Source organism: Caenorhabditis remanei, chromosome X, assembly GCF_010183535.1.
Source record: "Caenorhabditis remanei strain PX506 chromosome X, whole genome shotgun sequence".
NCBI lineage: Eukaryota > Metazoa > Nematoda > Chromadorea > Rhabditida > Rhabditidae > Caenorhabditis > Caenorhabditis remanei.
In genome coordinates this window covers 19,787,870-19,808,147 of record NC_071333.1, presented here as the reverse complement: position 1 = coordinate 19,808,147, position 20,278 = coordinate 19,787,870, and the positions used below count along the sequence as shown (strand labels likewise).

The 20,278-nt window shown below is 35.8% G+C and overlaps 6 protein-coding genes across 6 annotated transcripts; 3 read left to right on the top strand and 3 right to left on the bottom strand.

Moving 5' to 3' along the window:
• Positions 1-1,467: 1,467 nt before the first annotated feature.
• Positions 1,468-2,713, bottom strand: GCK72_025975 (uncharacterized protein; the record flags this gene model as incomplete). Its single annotated transcript, XM_003099992.2, has 5 exons — positions 1,468-1,617; positions 1,662-1,898; positions 1,954-2,112; positions 2,155-2,309; positions 2,608-2,713. 5 exons carry the CDS (start codon positions 2,711-2,713, stop codon positions 1,468-1,470), a joined length of 807 nt encoding a protein of 268 aa, XP_003100040.2.
• Positions 2,714-5,623: 2,910 nt separating this feature from the next.
• On the top strand, positions 5,624-6,178 carry GCK72_025974 (uncharacterized protein; the record flags this gene model as incomplete). The annotated part of the gene is made up of 3 exons (XM_003099937.2): positions 5,624-5,805; positions 5,891-5,996; positions 6,044-6,178. The coding sequence occupies 3 exons, from the start codon at positions 5,624-5,626 to the stop codon at positions 6,176-6,178; spliced, it is 423 nt and encodes a 140-aa protein (XP_003099985.2).
• A 3,678-nt stretch (positions 6,179-9,856) lies between these two features.
• On the top strand, positions 9,857-10,576 carry GCK72_025973 (uncharacterized protein; the record flags this gene model as incomplete). The annotated part of the gene is made up of 4 exons (XM_053736589.1): positions 9,857-9,950; positions 10,004-10,138; positions 10,215-10,288; positions 10,490-10,576. The coding sequence occupies 4 exons, from the start codon at positions 9,857-9,859 to the stop codon at positions 10,574-10,576; spliced, it is 390 nt and encodes a 129-aa protein (XP_053580155.1).
• A 1,494-nt stretch (positions 10,577-12,070) lies between these two features.
• Positions 12,071-14,300, bottom strand: GCK72_025972 (uncharacterized protein; the record flags this gene model as incomplete). Its single annotated transcript, XM_053736588.1, has 4 exons — positions 12,071-12,120; positions 12,171-12,278; positions 13,408-13,426; positions 14,136-14,300. The coding sequence occupies 4 exons, from the start codon at positions 14,298-14,300 to the stop codon at positions 12,071-12,073; spliced, it is 342 nt and encodes a 113-aa protein (XP_053580154.1).
• A 1,867-nt stretch (positions 14,301-16,167) lies between these two features.
• GCK72_025971 (uncharacterized protein) lies at positions 16,168-17,428 on the bottom strand (the record flags this gene model as incomplete). Its single annotated transcript, XM_053736587.1, has 3 exons — positions 16,168-16,267; positions 16,318-16,737; positions 17,343-17,428. 3 exons carry the CDS (start codon positions 17,426-17,428, stop codon positions 16,168-16,170), a joined length of 606 nt encoding a protein of 201 aa, XP_053580153.1.
• A 335-nt stretch (positions 17,429-17,763) lies between these two features.
• GCK72_025970 (uncharacterized protein) lies at positions 17,764-18,348 on the top strand (the record flags this gene model as incomplete). Its single annotated transcript, XM_053736586.1, has 1 exon — positions 17,764-18,348. The coding sequence occupies one exon, from the start codon at positions 17,764-17,766 to the stop codon at positions 18,346-18,348; it is 585 nt and encodes a 194-aa protein (XP_053580152.1).
• Positions 18,349-20,278: the final 1,930 nt, after the last annotated feature.

The following is a 20,278-nucleotide window of genomic DNA, read 5'->3' as shown; positions in this document are numbered from 1 at the left end:
GATATCTGAGTTAGACAAAATAAAAAGAAAGGAGAGAGAGTGAGAAAATGAGAAGAAACGTAAGGTTTTTGACTGGAAGGTGTTTCTTATGAAAGTTTTTCAGTTTAAAAACTTTGATTTAAGAAATTTATGAAATTCATCTTTTAGAGCGTTTAATTTGCACAGGTTATAGTTCTTAAAGTATATGTAAAGACCACCCGAAGTGTTAAATACTGTTAGATTGTAGACTGATAATACTTATGATAAAATGCACACTAAAACGTCGTGAAAACCGAAAAAAAAGAAAGAGTCTTCGTGATAGACGAAAGTCGTCGTCTATCACGGGAATTAAGATTTCAACCGGAATTGTTGGCCGGTGTGAAATAATTTTGTTAAATATCGTAATGCGAAAAAAGAAAAAACTTAAGACTGCGCAATCACGAAAGCAAAGAGGAGTTGAACATCCAAAAATGTCCTTGTGTCCCAAAAGGCTCTGTAAAACATTTTCTGAAAAAAAAAGCGGGGCAAAAAAACAAAGCGGAGTTGAAATTAGAAACAGACATAAAACAAATGTCATTCTTTCGCAAAAGAGAATAATTATTTTTATTTCTCCTGGGTAGATTGTTGTATCACATAAAAGGTTTAGAGAAACACTGAGAACAGCGAGCGCATGGGATCAATTTCGAAATGGGTAGATGACTAATCTTTATCTTTCTGGAAGTATTGCATCGAAGTGAACAAAATTAGCTCATTCAAAGTGGGGTGAGTCTGAGAAAACGTTAGTTGATTTACTGAGACCGGATGTGTACAAGAAGCTGTTCTTTTCATTCTTCTGTACCAAAAACTTATTGTATTTCAATCCAAACAGTAAAAAGTGATTATCTCCGATTTCAGTTGAGAGAAAAAAAGAGTCAGACAAAAAACACACACAGCGGGGGAACGGTTGTAACAATTTGTAGATAAGCTGGTAAATGCGGCATAGTGAAATGGGGGAGAGTGTTGGTGTTTGATGTTTTGTTATCAGTTACAGTAGAAAATAAGCAGAAACAACAAGTTGTTTTGTAAATTTTGTAACATAAACATGACTCATGTCATATTCTAGATAAATCAAACGTTCTACATAACTGAAATATGTTTCAAAAAAATGGATCAGAAGAAGACATCAGTATTAGAGTCGGCTCATTTTGCAGAAAATCTTCCCAGACTGGTTCTAAATGGCTTTGAAATCTTTTCACCTCGAATGATGTGACTTTCTCAAAAAAGATCAAAGTTAAATTTTTAGAAAACCCAAAAAAAAACAAGTGTCATCTAGAAAACTAAAAGTACTTTTATTCTTTTGTTCACCGGAAAGAAGACTCTCGAATTCGCGTCAAATCCCTTTATGGCTCAAGGAAAAGGAAATCGAAGGCACAAAATGGTTGTAGTATAAGACCGTCATACTAATGAGAAATAAATACAAAAAAACAAAATTGTCCAATTAAAAAAAATTTAATAAGACCGAAGCAAAACATCCGCATCAAAAGAACGATTTCGATTGTGTTCTTGAAAAAGTCGTTGTCCATAGCTTCTCACCCATATAGTGGAAATCACTTTTTGTCCATCGTAAACTGGACATCCTCCGTGCTCAACGTTCATATCCTGAAAATAATTCAATAACAATTTGTACACACGAAGTAACTGACCATCTCTCCATTTTCTTTGCTATCAAACCAAAGAAAAGCGTCACCAGCATCAGCTCTGACTACCGTACCAAAAGATGGGAACAGAGTTCCACCACCAGATGTTGCTTTTTTGAAAACCATTATGAAGGTCGCCATTCTATTCCCGAATTCATTCATGAATTCATCATCACTTCCCTCCTCGTATTCCAAGTAGTCATAATGTACAGCGTAGTGTCCACCTGGGTTGTAAGAGAGCGCCTGAGAAAAAAGTGCAAGTGATATAAAGTGTGGGAACTTTTGTAAGAGTACTCACAGAAATGTCTTCAGAAATCGAAAAGTCGATTGCTGGAATCAGTCTGGATGCTGTATTGAGGAGACTTTCTGCTTCGGGGTATTGATCGAATGGAGTCACAGTTCCATTAGCTACACGGACTTTCGAAATGAAAGGTTTTCCTTTTTCGTCAACCACTTCCTGAAAATGTTTTTTGAAGAAAAAAGTATTGACATGATATACCTGTTCTTCCAAACTTTGTATTTTGAGAAGTTGAAGATAACTTTCGACTTGTTTCTTTGTGAAGAAATTGCGATAGATGACAAGAGGAGGAGACCATGACAAAACTTCAATACGGACTTCTTCAAAGTTTTGAAACTTGCGAAAGCACAAGGAATCTGAAAATGAATTGGTTAACTTTTTTGTGGTTTTACTTTTTATTCAAAGTTTTATATGAAGTTACCTTCTTTTTTGGAGAAGTCGGTCGCAAATATGCTGATGAGTTACAAAGTGAAATTTTAACGGATTGAAAAGTGTTCAAGCGGGACAAGTTGTATTTTTGCTTTTATAGCATTTTTTTTACGATTCGAATTAACTTTTCCATTTTGCATCAACGAATTTAGATATATTACTAAAATGAAAATATTCTCTAGAAACTTTTTCACCAGCTCCTCTAACTTTGGAAAATATTCTTACCCCAATATCTCCAAGTCTCATCCTTATCTGGATTATCACACATATCTCTTTCCCACTCATCCCAATACTCGTCTCCAGAGAAAGTTATCTCATTTTTTCTCCACATCGACTTAATAGTAAAATTGAACTTTCCATAGTAATAGAAATTAATCAAGATGATTACTACCAGTTGCGAGAAGAAAAAAGACAACAAAGTCCTCATTTTCTGAAAAATAAACTCGTAGATGGAATATAGAATCAAAATATTGTACATGGGAGGAAGAAAAGAAAAACCAACCGGGAAAGACACAATTTTTATTGTCCAACGCAAATAAAAAAAGGACAAACCTGAGGACACGAAATGGGAATAAAACGAAAAGTCCAGGTTATTGTTTCAGGATGACATTATTTTGAATGTGCTAAAAAAGCGTTCTGTGGAAAACATGGAAGAGCGTCAGATGGAAATAAAACACATTTGCATGTATTGCATAATTACATGTGGAACTAAATCTATAATTATAATCAAAAAGTAAAATTCATTTTCTATTTGTACTCAGAGTTTCAAAGATTGAATGCTTATTTCTAAATATAAAAACGCCCCACGTTTTGTTTGATTTTCTTAAAGTTTTCAATGCGTCACTTTTAATGAATTAAGAACATTTCACTTATTTTCTTTTCATTTTTCATTTCATCGTACATCGTTTTTTTCTTGAAAACATCATAACAGCTGCGCGACCTGACCTCGTCTGGAAAAGAACAGTTTTTGTCAAACATCAAGTTTTGTAAAAAAACGAAAGAATCGTAAGGAGCTATAATTTCAGTTTTCTCAGAACATACGAGATATTTCTTTGATGAAACGATTTTTGTAGTTGACAACTTTTTGTACGGACACTCTCTGGCAAGTTACATATCGACAAAGTAAATTCTCCCTCAAATCGACGCATTTCAGTGCAAAATAGAGGGATTTTTGAGCTATTGACTTAAAATGACCATAACTCTCTAGGGAGTATCCGTACAAAAACGTTGTCAACTACAAAAATGGAGTTCTACTTTTGATCTGTACGATCCATTAAAAATCTACTTGATGGGACAATCAGTATTACCATGACAAACTCTCAAATTGGGTCTTTACAACTGAAAAACCCAAAACTCAATATACTTTTGAGCTGTATATTCTACTTCCATAGCAAACTTCCACGGATTTTCCGTTTTGTGAACAATTCTTAATTGTACCCAAGATGCATCTAATAATATATTTGTTTTTTCTTCGTATATTGGTTCATGTCGTTCTAACTAGGAAATGGTCAGTCGTAAGCTTCCCATAACTTTTCTCTAAATTCAATCTTTTCGTGAAAATGTCTCATTAATTCAAAAACTGGCTTTTGGGAGATGTTCCACATATCGAAATTCCGAGAGACTGATCGAAAATTTTTCTTTGCTTGAAAACACTATAAAGACTCAATAATAACCTGGCGCCGTACGAATAATTATTTTCGATCACCTATCAAATTTCGTACATACAGCTGTTCTTCGTATCATGCAAAACTACGGAAAAACAAAAAACTTCAGATATCGAAAGGAAATATTAGTCCAGCTGTCGCTGGCATAGAAAACATGAGAGGCGGAGCTAGAAACCGGTTACAAAAGTGACATGGAGGAAGTTTTCAAGTAAACACACTCTACATATTCTAAGAGAAACTCGACTATCTGTCTGAGTCGTCGTCCAGTGATACAGAATCACCACTATGTATCACTGGTCCACTACTCAACCAGATTGAATGAGTTATTACTTATTCAGGTAAAAGATCATATTTTCAAAATATGGTGAATTCTATAATCAATTTAATAGAAATCGGTAAAAACCTGGGAAACTATAGTCAATGGTTAAAAATACAAGCTAAACAAAGAACACAAAATGGTATGAAGCGTATTTCCCTATAACAGACATTTCAAATGCGTTTAGTACTACGAAGTAGGGATTTGAGTTGAGATTAACTGAGATTAAGACGGCAAAAACGCAGGGATCTAAAAAGAAAAGGGACGTGTTCCTGCTGGCAAAATTTTTCAAAAGTTCATGTTATAATTTGCCGAGGTCAGCAACCTGCTTTAAAAATTCCACTAATCAGTCGCAAATCTGAAAAAGTTTACTAAAAAACGGCATTTCCCCCTTTTCCCGACTGAATCTTTCACCGGCTGTAACTCGCTCAGTTTGGAGAAATTTCAGAATCTGAAAAAAATAAAATGTGTGAAAAAATCTTTATCGAACCATGTAAAATCCGAAGAACAGTACCAAACAAAAAGGTATCAACTTTAGCTGTTTTCAATGGAAAATGACCAACTTTGACAGTGTATTTCTTTGTCACCTGGTTGTCGGATAAATTCAAGTTTGTATGGGTTGGACAGTATAAAAATAGTACATCATATTTGTAGTTGACCATTTTTTTGTAGGAACACTATCTTGAAAGTTACAGGTAAAGAAACCCATTACTCGCCGAAATCGACTAATTTCAACGCAAATTAGCGAAATTTTGAAGATTTTCACTTTGACAACCTATAACTTTCAAGATAGTGTTGCTACAAAAAAATGGTCAACTACAAAAATGATGTACTATATTTGCTCTGTCCAACACATATAAACTTAAGTTTATCGGACAATCAGGTAACACCGAAAAACACTGTCAAAATTGGCTATTTTCCACTGAAAACATCCAAAGTTGATACCTTTTTGTCCGGTACTGTACTTCAAGCTGGTAAAACTTTCAGGTTCTCATTTTGAGGATTTATTTCGTTTTGTCGCAGATTATTTTGAGCCTTCTGGTTGCCAAACGTCCTCAGTTTTTCTTTTCACAACTATTTTTTTAGTCACCTTCCAAACTGTTGATCTTTCTTTTTTGTTCCTACTACATCAAAAACCACAATAATAAAATCTTTCTTTCCCCAAGACCCCTCCTCCTCATGGGAAACCGTCCTAATCGAATTTTCATTCCCTATAAAACGCCGTCCTCTTTTTCCATTTCATATCATTCTCCTCTGGAAAATGGGTCGTTTCTTCCCGATTTTTCTGGTTTTCCTCCTTCTTCAATTCTCCATTGGTTACCCTGACATGGAGAGTCAGATGATGATGCATCCCACTGATTATATCTATTTCACTGGACAACTCACCTGCAAACACCTCCAGACACCTACTATTCAAGCGCTTGTATTGTGGGAGCACAACAGGTGAGTGACATTTTAGAACTAGGACGTTTCGAAACTAGATTTAAACCGTCCCAGATCAGTTATAAAACCTCAATTTTATTTTCAGCGTTTCTGCGCTCTTCCTCCCTTTCCAACAACTCAGCTTGGACCAGACAGTGCATCCATACAGATACGACATCAAGGCGAGAGCGTTTGGAGACGGTATATTATCTGTAAGTGGTTTCGAAACAGGCGGCTTCAAAACGTTTCAAATTTTTAGACGGACTACGAGTTCTACCTCGACATCATTCATAATTGCTCTTACTTCATTGAATCCAGACAGCAGAAAATTTGGTACCAACACTTCAATACTGGAGAGAATATCACCTTTAACATGGATATCAAACTTGAATAAGCTTTTTGATATTTTGGGATAAATAAAGCATTTGTTGGAATTTTTTGTTGAAAAACAGAAAATGCGTTAATAAACTGAAATGCATCAGAAGAGCTTCGACTCGGTAAAGCCCCAAAATTCAAGAAAAAAGAAAGCGAGGTCTACCCACATTAGAATGAGCCAGCGACTTCATAAATATTAATCCTGATTTTATTTTTAGTCCCCGTCTCCAAACTGAATACGCCGGCACACATTTTTTCCTAGTCGAAGGGTCAGGTATTCTGTGTCAATTCCAACCAGTACACCAACATAAGAGTATTTATTTTTTCATTCCCATTTCTTTAAGGTGAGAACAATCCAAGTCTCATGAAGACAGTAAGAAGCACCAGACGGAATCAGTTCTGAAATAACCATGGGTTAAAGACACCAAAGGCGTTTCAAGGAATCATAATACGACAAAGAGTGAAATTATCTTATCAAAACAGTCTAAGACTCTGACACATGTTGACTTCTAATTATAGAGATGCAGTACATATAATCAGCAGTGCTCCTGGCACCACAAAATTCAAATGATTACCTTTTTGTTATTATGCTCTAGTTGATTTTCACAGCTTCAATACGATGTTTAAATGAACTTCGTTTTATTTTTTGTTTTTCTCCCTGTAATACTTCAATACTACTCTTTCATAATAATAAGTGGTTGTTGAAACGCAGTCTTTCCCACAAGATGTATAATAATTAGTAGTGGTCTGGTGAGAATTCTGAATACCCAAGTAGGAAGTCAGCCGTATTAACAAATTATTAACTTTACTTTACCTCCTATGGATAGTGGAGCTAATCTCGAGGTAGCAGAAAGTGCAGAAAACTATTTTTCTTATTAAAAAGTAGTTTTTTTGCTTTTGCTACCGCTAGAATAGGCCCATTATTATTATGTATGTATTCTTCCTCTTTTTACTAACCATCTCTTACATGTAAATTCAAAAACCATTCCATTTTCTCGTGTCAGTGGTTTCCGCCCTTTGAAGAAATAAATAAATTAAATTAAGACAGATTGTTGAGAGCATAAGAAGAGGGGGAGCTTCTTTGTTAAAGTCCAAATTTAATTTTCAGGTATCGCGAGAAGAGTGCTGTGCGCTCTTGCGTGAACATCAACGAGAAAACCGCTTAAAAGTAAGTTTTTATAAGATTAAAATGCATATTTTATTGTTTTTCTCAGAAGGAGCAAACCCTCATCCCAGGGTGTGAAGCGTTGCCGTATTTTATTGGAAACAAAAATCCTGGTCCTTCTCTTCGGGTAAGTTGATTCGATTTTTTTTCAGTTCAGTCTAGTTTCGGTTTATATTATGCATGTATTGTTTCCGTGAAAATAGTTTGGGCTACGATAAATTCATGTTAGTATTTTTTCATCAAAACAATTATTCAACTTTTTCAGCCTGATGATTAAAAGAATGTCTACACATTCGACAATAGAAAGTAAAATAGAGAGATTTGAAGGTGTCTCGCAAAACAGATGATATTTCATGGAGAGATCCCGTTCCAATTTTCTTCGTTTAATTTTGTTTAGCTGTGCTTCCAACTTTTTATATTTATTTAGCACATACCTGTTTGTCTTCTTAATTTTTCTGATAAACACCTCATAAATTTTACATTCAAAAAATTGCTTAAAGCTACTAAAAATAAAAATTAACAAGCTCGAGTTAAAGGCACTGAGAACCATGAAAACAATCTAACTCGGGTTAAATGAGCTTGTGGTTGTGCCAGGAACATAATCTTATTCGGAAAATTAATATTCATTCCTATTTTCTATTAATAACCGGCATTTTATATTTCTTCATAGCAGTGATATGCCATTTCGGATTATACGGATTCTCATTGACGGCTTAAGAAAGATGGCAGAGTTTTATTCTCGTATTAATGCAATTCTGATGTATACAGCAGGATATAAAACTGAGGGATGTGAAAAGAAGAAAGAAATGGGAAAAAGATTAAGATACGCAGAAAATGTGTATATAAGGAGGAGGTCTCAACAGAAACTTCATTCCACAAGATGAGTTACTGAATACTCTGTCGTCGGCTTTTTGATTTTTATTAAATTCTAATATTTATTTCTTTTTTGGATTCTTGGAGGTTGTTGGTGAGTTTATTTAGAAATTTTGGAAAAGGGGGGGAGCAATTTAAATTTTTGAATTGCGGCGCTTGTTCTAATTAATTTCATTTCAGTACTTGGAATCAAGAACACCGGTTCGAGCGACGTGTTGTCCAAATGCAGACTATCGATCAACGTGTTGTCCAAACGGAGAATAAATAGGTTATTTAAAAAATGTGTTTCACTAGCCGGATGCTGCACTAAATTTTGTCTATTATAATTTTTTTGTTGTTTTTTAGGTTCTATTTTTGAATAAATATTTTTTAGCACATAACGTTTATTTTCTGATTTCTTTCATATGAATATAAAATTACTTGGATGGATTTCAATTTTGTCATCGCAAAAAAACAAAGGAGGAGTCGATGTTGCCGGTATTCAAGGTAGAAGGATTGAAAAAAAACGTATTTGACTTAAACTAAAACTAAATAGCGTATCTTCCTACAACGAACAGTATCCATTGTCCCAAATTTCTTACATCTGGAAATATATACAGAAGATTAGTATTTTTTCACAAGCAATTTTTCAGTCTAGAAATTGAGCAATTTGTTCATATTTGTACTTTTCTTAAAGCCTATTTCAGTTTTCATCTTTTTCTTCTAATCATAATGTCCCTCTTCACAACGTTCTACTCCATTCCACTTCAAAATCAATGTATTCCTACATCAAAATGTTGGTTGATTCCGGAAATGAGCTTTGTGGAAATGACGAAATTGCTTATTTCCGAGACTTTGAACGAGCAAAGATAAATCTGAATTAAGAATTCATCCACCTTTCATTGCTATTCATTCATCTTTCCTTCTCAGGCACTGCATAAACACGGAGTAGGCAGATTACGTGGAGCCGCTGAGAAAGGGGAGGGGCACACAGCAGAAGGCAAGCCAACTAGTTTGGAGCGGAAATAACAAAAATAGGAGAAGAGACGCAGACATGGAATATGAATTCGTATAGCGGAGTGAAAATACTCATTCTAATACGCAAGATGAATTACTGAATATTCGTCGAAAAAACTTATAATGATTTTTATTGAATTCTAATTGCATTATGTTCTGGACACTTCTCGAGTGAGTTTAATTTTCTTTTTTTGTTGAAAATATTCGAAAGTATAGAAAAGATCTTGAAACTGGATTTTTTCTCTATATTGAAATATGAAAATTGAGTTACTCAAACGTTTAAAACTATCTTTTCAGAACAGGATCCAACCCAGAAGTGGAGAAGAAAAGAAATAGAAGAACACGAGAAATAAGATTATAAAAAAGAAGAAGACTTTGGAGATAGAGTTGAAGAAAAGTAAGAAGAGAAAATATTAGAATAAACGATCGAGGATGTGGAAGAAGAGAACGAAGAAATTGAAAAATATGAAGAAGAAGAAAACATATTCGAGAAAAATCAAGAAGAGCACCCTGAGGAAGGCCCATTAGAAATTGAACAAAGAGAAGAAGAATTCAAGCAAGAACAAGGAGACGGTTCAGAGGACAGAGTAGTGCAAGTAGATCAAATGGAATATCCCAACTTTCCGATTGGATTCCCCTTGGAAATTCCTCAGCCAGTACCTAATGCCGACTACTCTGGAGGTGATCAACATCTTCTTCATCATCCTAACCTTCCCCATTGGTGCGACCGGAGTAGAACAAACTGTTCTTGCACAGAGTGAGTGAATGAAATATTTGTTTATGATTTAAAGATTGATATTCATTTTACAGACATGGCTGGGTTGAATATCCAGGCTCTTCATGCTCTATTATCAAGATATTATAATCAATTTCCACTTCAACCCGTGGCGCCTCCACCAGCTTCATCTGCACCATACATGCTCCCAGCAATGAACATGAATAATTGTGAGTAGATTAACGCTCAATAATCCCGGACTTTAGATTATTTACTTTTTTAAAAACTAGTCCATTCATATTTCAGTCAACCTTCATGTTGCCCCGCTCATTGCACCCACACCGCAACCATTCAATCCCCAATATAATTTTATTCCGACAGTGAGTGCTGAGAGAGTTATAAGTAGCCTTTAAAATGAGCTGGAATGAGTTGAGGCTCATTGCTTTTCCAGTAATTTGTTCGCTCACCTATTAGTTTGACAGAAAATTGGGTTAGGAGAATTCAGTTAAGTTCGGGTTTTTAATTAGACTTTCTTAAATGAAAAACTGTATTTTCCCATCTTCAAATTTGAATACTTTCAGATGACAATCGCAAATAATGAGCCGATGGTCAACTTGCAACGAGAGCCAATAGTTGAAGTCCTACCTGACAATTCAAATCTAATTTAATGACTGAATTCAACCGTATTTATTATAATAATAGGAACTAGTAGTTTTTCTGTTGATTTTATTTTCGTTCCATGTTTTGTTTCTGTTTTCTTGATTTTATTGTTTTGTTATTATTCAAAAGGATATATTATTTATTTCTTTATTCATAACCGAGTTAATTTTTGTTTATATCCACAGGTATTCAATTATATGATTTTTATAAAACTGATATGAATTAATTTCTTTGCTCTTTGTTGTTCCGAAACTGGGACATTTTGAAAAGTTATGACACAAACGGAGAACGAGTTTATAGATGAAATCAAGGTTTGATACATCAAAACTTACACTAAAAAGTGACCTGAAAATTTCGAAAAAGTTGAAAAAAATGAGTTCGAATTGGAAGTTGTATCACCATTGTCAGTTTCAATGAGTCCTTGCCAGGGTTTCGAAAAAAGAAAAGTTTTAAATGAATTTTGTATAAAAACGTGATCATAATCTCCAAACCGCTTTTTCTCTTCTATAAGTAACAAATATACAAGCTTGACAATCAGTTTCCAAGTCCATCGCTCTGAAAAAAAGAGAACGTGAAAAAAAGAGAAGCCACGAACCATAAAGAAGTGAGAGTGGAAATTCCACCACCAGTTGCTATGAGACACAACTTTTCATTTCTTCACCACCCAAAATCGCCCAGGTTTCACAGAAAATCTTCTGCGGTGGAAAAGTGTCGATTCCCTGGGCAAGAGAGAAAATATTGGAAAACGGAAGACTGGATACGTGTATTCAATTCTTGTTATAAACTACAAACCTGGACATAAATTTGGATTAGGTATCAAGGATGTGTAAAAAAAATTTCTTTGTCATTGAGGCGAAATAAAGGGAAACTGGTGAAATAGAGATTTCATTTTCACTAATGTGAAACCTACAACGAATAGTATCCGATCCGATGTTACCAATTTTTTACATCTGGTGACTAATATACAAAACATTCGTTTTTTCACAAGAAATCGTTCATGTTATACTGGTTTGTGTCTAAAAATTGAACAGCTTTTTTGTAATTTCATTTTTTTATAGCCGATTCAAAATACCAAATTTCTTTTTCTGGTGATAATGTCTCTCTTCACAACTTTCTTTTTCATTCCATTTTACATTCCACAGCAATAATCCACAGCTTTATCGGTTGTTGTTACGACTGAAAGGCTTCTCAATAATTCATGAGCGCTCATATTTCTATCTTCTTTTAGTTAATCCAGTTGAAAGCTCCTGACGTCACACATTCTCTTTTATAAAAGTGTTTTTTCACGCATACATAGATCTCCACATAGTTTTCTTTAACTCGTGGAGAGCTAGCATGAAGAAAAATTAGTGAAAATGAAGCAACGCAAACGAATCATCAGCATACATCATAGATTTACCCTTCAACCCTTTGTAGCAAAGGCTGTGGCCAAAGATACAGATTAGTTTGCTTATAAAAAACATAAAGTAAAAACAAACATTTATTGAAACCAGCATAAATAATTAATGAACTCGTGATGAACAGCAAAAAAACCCGAAGTGAAGATTGGAGTCTGAAAAAATAGTCATTTTTAGTTAAAAACTAGAATTTTAAAAAACTAACCCGTTTCGCATGTCTTTCCGCAGACGGCGATGACGTTCATCACAACCTTCCGGTCACAAGATTTTTGGGCTGCGGTTGGCGGCTTGGTGGGCGCAGAAACATCATTTTCTGTAAATTTTGGTTTTAATCTATTATTTTGAAAAATCATAATGCGTCGTTTTGTTTTTTGTAACCTGCAAATACTCAAGTTTGTTAATACTCATTATTTTTTCAATTAGAAGTGAAGTTACTTTTCACCAACTTTGATATGAAAATATCTCTTCAAACTCACATTTGCATGGATGATTGCAGCCCACGAATGAGAATGCCGAAACCCGAGGTTGATATCACGGCTTCTAAAAGAAATTTGTTTCTCCTATTTTTATAAATCTAGTTATGAAACCTCGACATCATTTGTTTCTACTTCCACATGACACTACTACTCACCTCAAACTTCACCCGCAAAAAAACCGGTGCAGACCCAATAATATAATAAAATAATAAATACATTATTATGAGAATTCAAAAAAAATCAGGGAGATGTTTGTCGGCGGCCATCCAGTAGGCCACCTAAAAGTTAAGTGAAAAGAATCCGCGGAGCCCGATGAGCTTTTTCCTGGCACCGCCTACTTTCCTGCGTCTGGTGAGACTACTTTATGTTTTATCGAGCTCTTCTTTTTCTATTCACGCATTCCCCCATTTCCGCCTTATTTGTAGGAGGTCGTCACTGCTCCTTTTCTGACATGCACGTGCCCAATGACATAATGTGATATTATATCTTTCCTCGTCTAACTACAAAGACTGCATTTCATAAGTTCCCGTTTCTTTCAGTGTGGAGATTAGGTCATGCGCTTCTTCTCTTCTTCATCTTTTTCTTCATGCAAAAATAAAATTTTTTATTCAAAACCATTCATTCTTTTATTATAAAAAAAGTGAGGAAAGAAAATGATCTAAAAAATAAAGAGGTATGATGAACGTCCTTCTCAAGCAACACTAAACACATTTGAAGATCTTTGTGCCACTGTGGAACTTGCATCCATATCAATTCGATGTGTTGCATTGACTTGGGATGGTTCGAAACATGGACAACAAACTACTCTTATCACATTTCTGGCTGCCAACGAGTTGAATAACGTCTTTACGTTTCTGTTATTGCAACTCAAATAAGATATTTGAATAATCAGAGGAGAAGTTATCACATCGTATATTTTCATGAAAAATACGAGGAAAAATATGGATTTTAATTTGAAAAACATACTTATAGATGGAAGATAACCCTGGAAACAATTATAGCGCATTTATAAAGTAAGATCCGGAAGAAACTCACAATTTTAAACACAACTATCGTCATAAGCTGCCAAAAAACATACTTTTGTGGTTTGTATTGTTTAGATGACGCTAAATGAGACATGCCCCGTATACTAATAATTATTGGTATATATAGAATTGCTGTCAGCAACACAAAAACGTTTAGCGAAATGTAAATCACCTGAATGAACAGAAAATGAGAAATCAACAACCAGCGACTCTTACCGAATAATAAAACACTGTCTCCGTGAGCCAAAACCATAAAAACGTAACACCATGTTCTATAAAAATTCCTGCGAATAGAAGTACTGTTTCAAAAACGGATAAAGTATATGCAACCATTAATATACGCTTCATTCCAGTATGAGTGAAGTTGAGATACTGTTCTGTACTTGGAAAAAAGTATAGAAAAAACCTTTGAATCGATAATATAGACATAAGTATATGATTGACTTCAGTAACAGTTAAAAACATATAAACTAGAATTGCAGCGATGGATGCGGCAAGTAACCGGAATTCAATTAAATAATCTTGAATGGTTGCGGTTAAGCTGATCACCAGCAGTAGTAATAAAAAGTAGAATATATTTATAACTCTATAAAAATGATTCATAATTTGAAATATGGCAATCTGAATTAACACATAAGCTCGATCCAATGAATGATTAGGATAACTTACGTGTTTGTCTCGTTCTCTATTCATTTTGAAAACATGCAGATAGAATGGAAAGACAATCAACAAGGCGACAGTGCATATTCCAAGAAGTGATAAGTTCACTTTTCTCGCATAGTCAACAAACTCATCAGTAATATTAACACTGGCGAAAAACACTTGAATCGACATAATTTTTTGTGGCGGATATTCAAGTTTCATAAGTGTTTGGTAATATTAACATTTTTAATTAAAAAACGTACAGCAGGTGAAAATCAGCCATCCAAAGATCAGATGGATAGAGGGTCCAAATATTACTAGTCGAAGGGTTAGAACGTGAGCATAAAAAGCAGTGGTTTTTAAATTAAGAGAGATGAAATTTGATATTTAAAATAAGACACGAAATCAGAAGATAAGCGCCAAAACCAAAAACCTACGGTGACTAATATATCTAGTATTACGCAAACTTGGGTTGGCAGGTGGAATGTATATGCAAAGTTTTGTTCATTATGTAGTTCGATCATTGGTTATTTGCAAATCAACTATTTTTTGCTAGAAAATTTAAAACAAGAGTTTGTACAATACCGCACAAAACGTTGTCAACTTTGGCTGTTTTCAGTAGGAAATGACTAACTTTAATAGTGTTTTTCGGTGTCACCTGATTGTCTGATAAATTCAGTTTTGTATTAGCTGAACAGAGCAAAAATAGCACATCATTTTTGTAGTTGATCATTCTTTTTATAGGGACACTATCTTGATAGTTACAGATTGTCAAAGTGAAAAGCTACAAAATTTCGCTAACATACATTGAAATTAATTAGTTTCAGGAAGAAATGGCTTTGATTACTTGTGACGTATATCGTAGTGTACCTACAAATAATGGTCAACTACAAAACCATACGAAATCGAGTTTGTCGGACAATCAGATGACACTGAAATATACCTTAGTGATGGCACAAAATATCTCAATATTAAAATAAAATTTGGGTGGTATCTCGGCTTTGTTCACGAAAAATATGCATTCCCGTAACTTTTACGGGAAATACACATCACCCCGACACGTACAGAGACCGAGACGAAAAATTTGTTTTGGGGGGTATCTCGGCTTTGTTCACGAAAAAGTGGCGTTCTCGTACTGCATACGTCTTTCCCCTCCCGGTGGTCGCGGACATTGGCATACCACTGAGCGCATAGTTAGGCAAGGCCCGCTACGTTTACACCCGAATGAATAGCGGTGGTGGCGTGCTTGCAAATGCGAGTTCAGATCATCACTGCGGCGATTCTAGAAGTTGTGTGGTCGGATTTCCGAGGATGATCACCAATGGAAGGTTTCGTTTTTGCATCTCTACTGTTTCAGTACGAAATGTTGCTTTGTTCATTTTTAACAAAGGTCGAATACAAGTTTCCTCACCTCATTATCAATCCCGACACCTCCCGGTCCATCACAACTGAATATCTCAAAATTCATGTTTCCATCCGGAGAATATTTGACATGAATCTGGAAATAGTTGGTTTTACGATGACTGCGTATTTGAAAATCTAGAAACTAACCCAAGCCATTTCTCCTTCCCGAATTTCGTTGTAAACTAATTCATTTGGATCTCTGATGAATCCCAGATATGGCGACCAGATCTGTCCCCGGTATTTGTTGTACACGTCTGCCCTGAGCCCCTGGATGGGGTGTAACCGACTACAGGACGAGCATGATTTTGAAGGTGGGTAAACAAGAATAAATAGAAAAATGACGCATTTTTCGAGCGATGTTCTCAATAATAATGGAATTGAAGGAGAAGTCTCGGGGGAGTGGAAAAGACAATTTTGGAGTAGTTAGAAAAGAATAGTGCAGATGTTATGAATGATGCTATTAATAACGGGGCAATTAGGAGGGAACTAGGAGTAACTACAGTAGTCGAAACGATGGTCATAAATGCGGACGTAAAATACAACGTCTGTCGGTATGTCCGAAATCCGGATGTCGGTGTCGGAGGTTTATGTTGTTTGCTAGATTCTTAGAGAAAATCTTTATTACTTTTAAAGTTTCAATTAAAACAAACTTCCATTATTGCAGAGAATCAGTAATCAGAATTGTACGATGATTCCTAATAACATAGGCTTGAGCTCCAGTTTTTTGTTGTTTGATACAATAAACGTTGCATGGTCTGAAAATAACAGGGTGAAACAAAGCTACAGTATTCCAGATAGAACTTACTCCAACATCGTTCTAGTCGGCACACGTTTTGATGGTATCCATCTCATAATATCTTTCATAGAGAAGTCAGCATAATCGAATGTCAGACTGGCGTATTTCAATTGAGAATATTCGTAAACCCATTTTTTGATGAATTGTTTAATTTTGAGATTTTTTGGATCGCATCCATCAAGTATGACATGTTTGCAATTTATGAATAAATTTGTTAAGTGCCTTGTGGTAACCCATTCCGCATAGTTGATTGTCAGCTTATCAAGACTGAATTTTGGGGTTGGAGTCTTTTTGAGATAGTCAAATCCTGGAGTCGTGGGACAATTCAGATGAACTTCAGAAGCGGCTCTACAATTGTCCAAAACAAATCCCACAATTTCGTCTTCCACTATCGTAGAGCTGATCTTCAAATTCTGAATGTGCAACTTCCTAGAATGAATGTAATTAATAAATCCCGACACAAAGTCAAATTGTCTCTCATCAAAAACTAGATCAATTGCAGGAGTGTTATACACGTCCACCACAAACAAGAGAAGTCGTTGCACATTTGTCGGTGCTCCAACGTCAACGCTTTTCAAAAAAGCCCACATTGACCCAAAAATGGGTGTGTGAGTTTGGACGTCTATCAGAAATTTACTATTGGTGGTTTTCAGAGAGAACGCAAAAGTATCCGTAAAATGAAAAGTCACTGAGAACTTTTGTCTACTGGTGTAGAACTTGATGGCATATTTTGCTTTGCTCGAGCATATTGAGAGGTAGAATCTGTAAAAGATACATTTATTTCATTCTGTCAAACAGGTTTGGCCAATCGATAACTTCTTAGTAGCTCCGCCTACTATGCGGCTTCAAGCATTAGAGTTACACTGACCAAAGTACATTGAACAATTTTTATGCTTCTTTAAAATGAGATAGCATTTTCCAAAAAGTGTATTTAAAAAATAGCCGGAGCTATCTAAATGTTAACAACCGTTAAAATGTAGCCCTAATCCTAATCTATAATACAAACCTATGAAAATTATTTTAAAACAACTCACTGTTCCTGAACGCCGATGTAGTTGAAAACTTTGAATAGAGGCAATCTGGGAAGACGAATAAGTGGAAACGGTTTTGACAAGGACATCTGAAATAGGGAATCCGACTTGTAACAATGATTTGAATGAGTTATAAAAAAACTCAGAAAAACTGTCTGTGGTGATTTACTGCCTGAAGACGTTAGCAAATGAATGAATGAGACGAGTAAAGAGGAGGGATTCGGAGGGTGCTAATGACGTTCGGACAGATGGTGTGCTATGCCAGAAGGCGGGACCTTGGGAATGTCATAATTTGAGGTTACCCCATCGATGAATAAAGTTCTCAGTGACTTTTCGTTTTACGGATACTTTTGCGTTCTCTCTGAAAACCACCAATTGTAAATTTCTGATAGACGTCCAAACTCACACACCTATTTTTGGGTCAATGTGGACATTTTTGAAAAGCGTTGACGTTGGAGCACCGACAAATGTGCAACGACTTCTCTTGTTTGTGGTGGACGTGTATAACACTCCTGCAATTGATCTAGTTTTTGATGAGAGACAATTTGACTTTGTGTCGGGATTTATTAATTACATTCATTCTAGGAAGTTGCACATTCAGAATTTGAAGATCAGCTCTACGATAGTGGAAGACGAAATTGTGGGATTTGTTTTGGACAATTGTAGAGCCGCTTCTGAAGTTCATCTGAATTGTCCCACGACTCCAGGATTTGACTATCTCAAAAAGACTCCAACCCCAAAATTCAGTCTTGATAAGCTGACAATCAACTATGCGGAATGGGTTACCACAAGACACTTAACCAATTTATTCATTAATTGTAAACATGTCATACTTGATGGATGCGACTCAAAAAATCTCAAAATTAAACAATTCATCAAAAAATGGGTTTACGAATATTCTCAATTGAAATACGCCAGTCTGACATTCGATTATGTTGATTTCTCTATGAATGATATTATGAGAAGGATACCATCAAAACGTGTGCCGACTAGAACCACGTCGGAGTAAGTTCTATTTGGAATACGGTAGCTTTGTTTCACCCTGTTATTTTCAGACCATACAACGTTTATTGTATCAAACAACAAAAAACTGGAGCTCAAGCCTATGTTATTAGGAATCATCGTACAATTCTGATTACTGATTCTCTGCAAAATGAAAGTTGGTTTTAATTGAAACTTTAAAAGTAATAAAGATTTTCTCTAAAAATCCAGCAAACAACATAAACCTTTCGGTTTTCCGGACATGCCGACAGAAGTTGTATTATAAGGCCTCCCTCACGGTGTTCCACCTAATGCCTTCCGCCATTTTTAAGATTTTTCCATTAAGAGCATATCAGCATGAAAAATTTGTTTACCCACTCCAGTTTACTGATTTTTTTGCGGTTTTTGGGGCTGTTTACAACAAAATAAGGTTAAAATCGTCTTCTGAAAGACCGGATTTATGATGGACAGACGGTCGTTATCTTATAAGACCTTTCCCACCGTCACGTCTTCAGACAGATTCTGCTAGGGGGGATTATGACGTCATTAGCACTGTCAATCTTTTTCTCGTTGTCTCCTTGAGACCCCAGCAGATGTATTTCCTAACACGATAAGATTTGCTGACTCCATCATCCATCGTAGGGTTTTTCTTTTTTCTGTGTCATAACGTATCTACTTACTGTCAGCCAGTGCGTAACATTTAACCAAAACTTTGTTTTCCAGATGTCCCGACCGTTTCTTCTTTGGCTACCCATTCTGCCTTTATTTGAATGTTTGGAGCTCTTAGGACTTCAGGGACAGTATGTTTAACTGCTTGATAGCTCCGCCCATTTTTCAGATACACTGACAATATTTTGTACAAGAAATTTTTCACGTCAAATTCACGCCAGAAGGTGCTGTGTATTTCACAGATGGAGGTCACTGGTTGGTACTTTTGCTGGAAGACTGGATGGTGCTTATAATGAAATGGATTTGATCGCTGCAAGAGGAGCTGCCGAACACCATGATTGTGACAACCCGGCTGTCTTCAAAGAAATTGGAGAGCGAAATGGAAGACCTTTTGTTCATGATTCCGAATACGAATTTGAGTCGTTTTTGTGAGCCATGGGTCAATGATACAATCCGAAAATCTTACTGAATTTTTGTGATCTTCTGCAGGTGGACTGGTTCGTTGGATTCGAAGGTGATTTGGATCATTTTCGAAGTTCCGGGTCGAAGACTGATTCCGTCGGCGGCGATAATATTCACGGTCCGTTTTGTGTGTTTTTAGACCTTGTCTCCTTGTCGAAGAAGTGGTACACGTGTTTTTCCGACGTTCCGAGGTATTTGTATCTGATGATGGACTCATACCCTCTATTGAACCCAGAACAACCACTCTCATTGATGAGGTTAGTTACGAGCCATATGTAATTGAATATGTTCTCTCCAAGCTCGAGCCTAAGTGTAACAATTTTCCGGATGGCATTCCTTACATTATACTAAAAAAAAATTATGCACATCCATTGCACTTCCTCTATCTCTAATCTTCAATCAATCTATCCGATCGGGCTCCCCACCGGCTATTTGGAAAACTGCTATAGTTATACGGATATACAAAAGAGGATCCCGCTCTGACCCGGGGAATTACAGACCAATATCGCTAACCTGCTCAATTTCCAAAGTTATGGAGAAACTGGTCCGGAGGTCTTTAATCGAGCACCTAACGCGGAATAAACTTCTATCAATTTCTCAATACGGAATTAGATCCAGAATGAATACGGAGTTACAACTGCTTACCTATATGAGCCTGATTATCAGAGATCTGCAGCAAAATAATCCCGTCACTTCAGTGTATATCGACTTTCGAAAGGCCTTTGACACCATATCAATCTCTAAATTAGCTAGCAAACTTACTTAATGGTGTGTGTTCCAACACTTCCTCAGTTGGGTTCGGCGTTCCCCAAGGTTCTGTCTTTGGG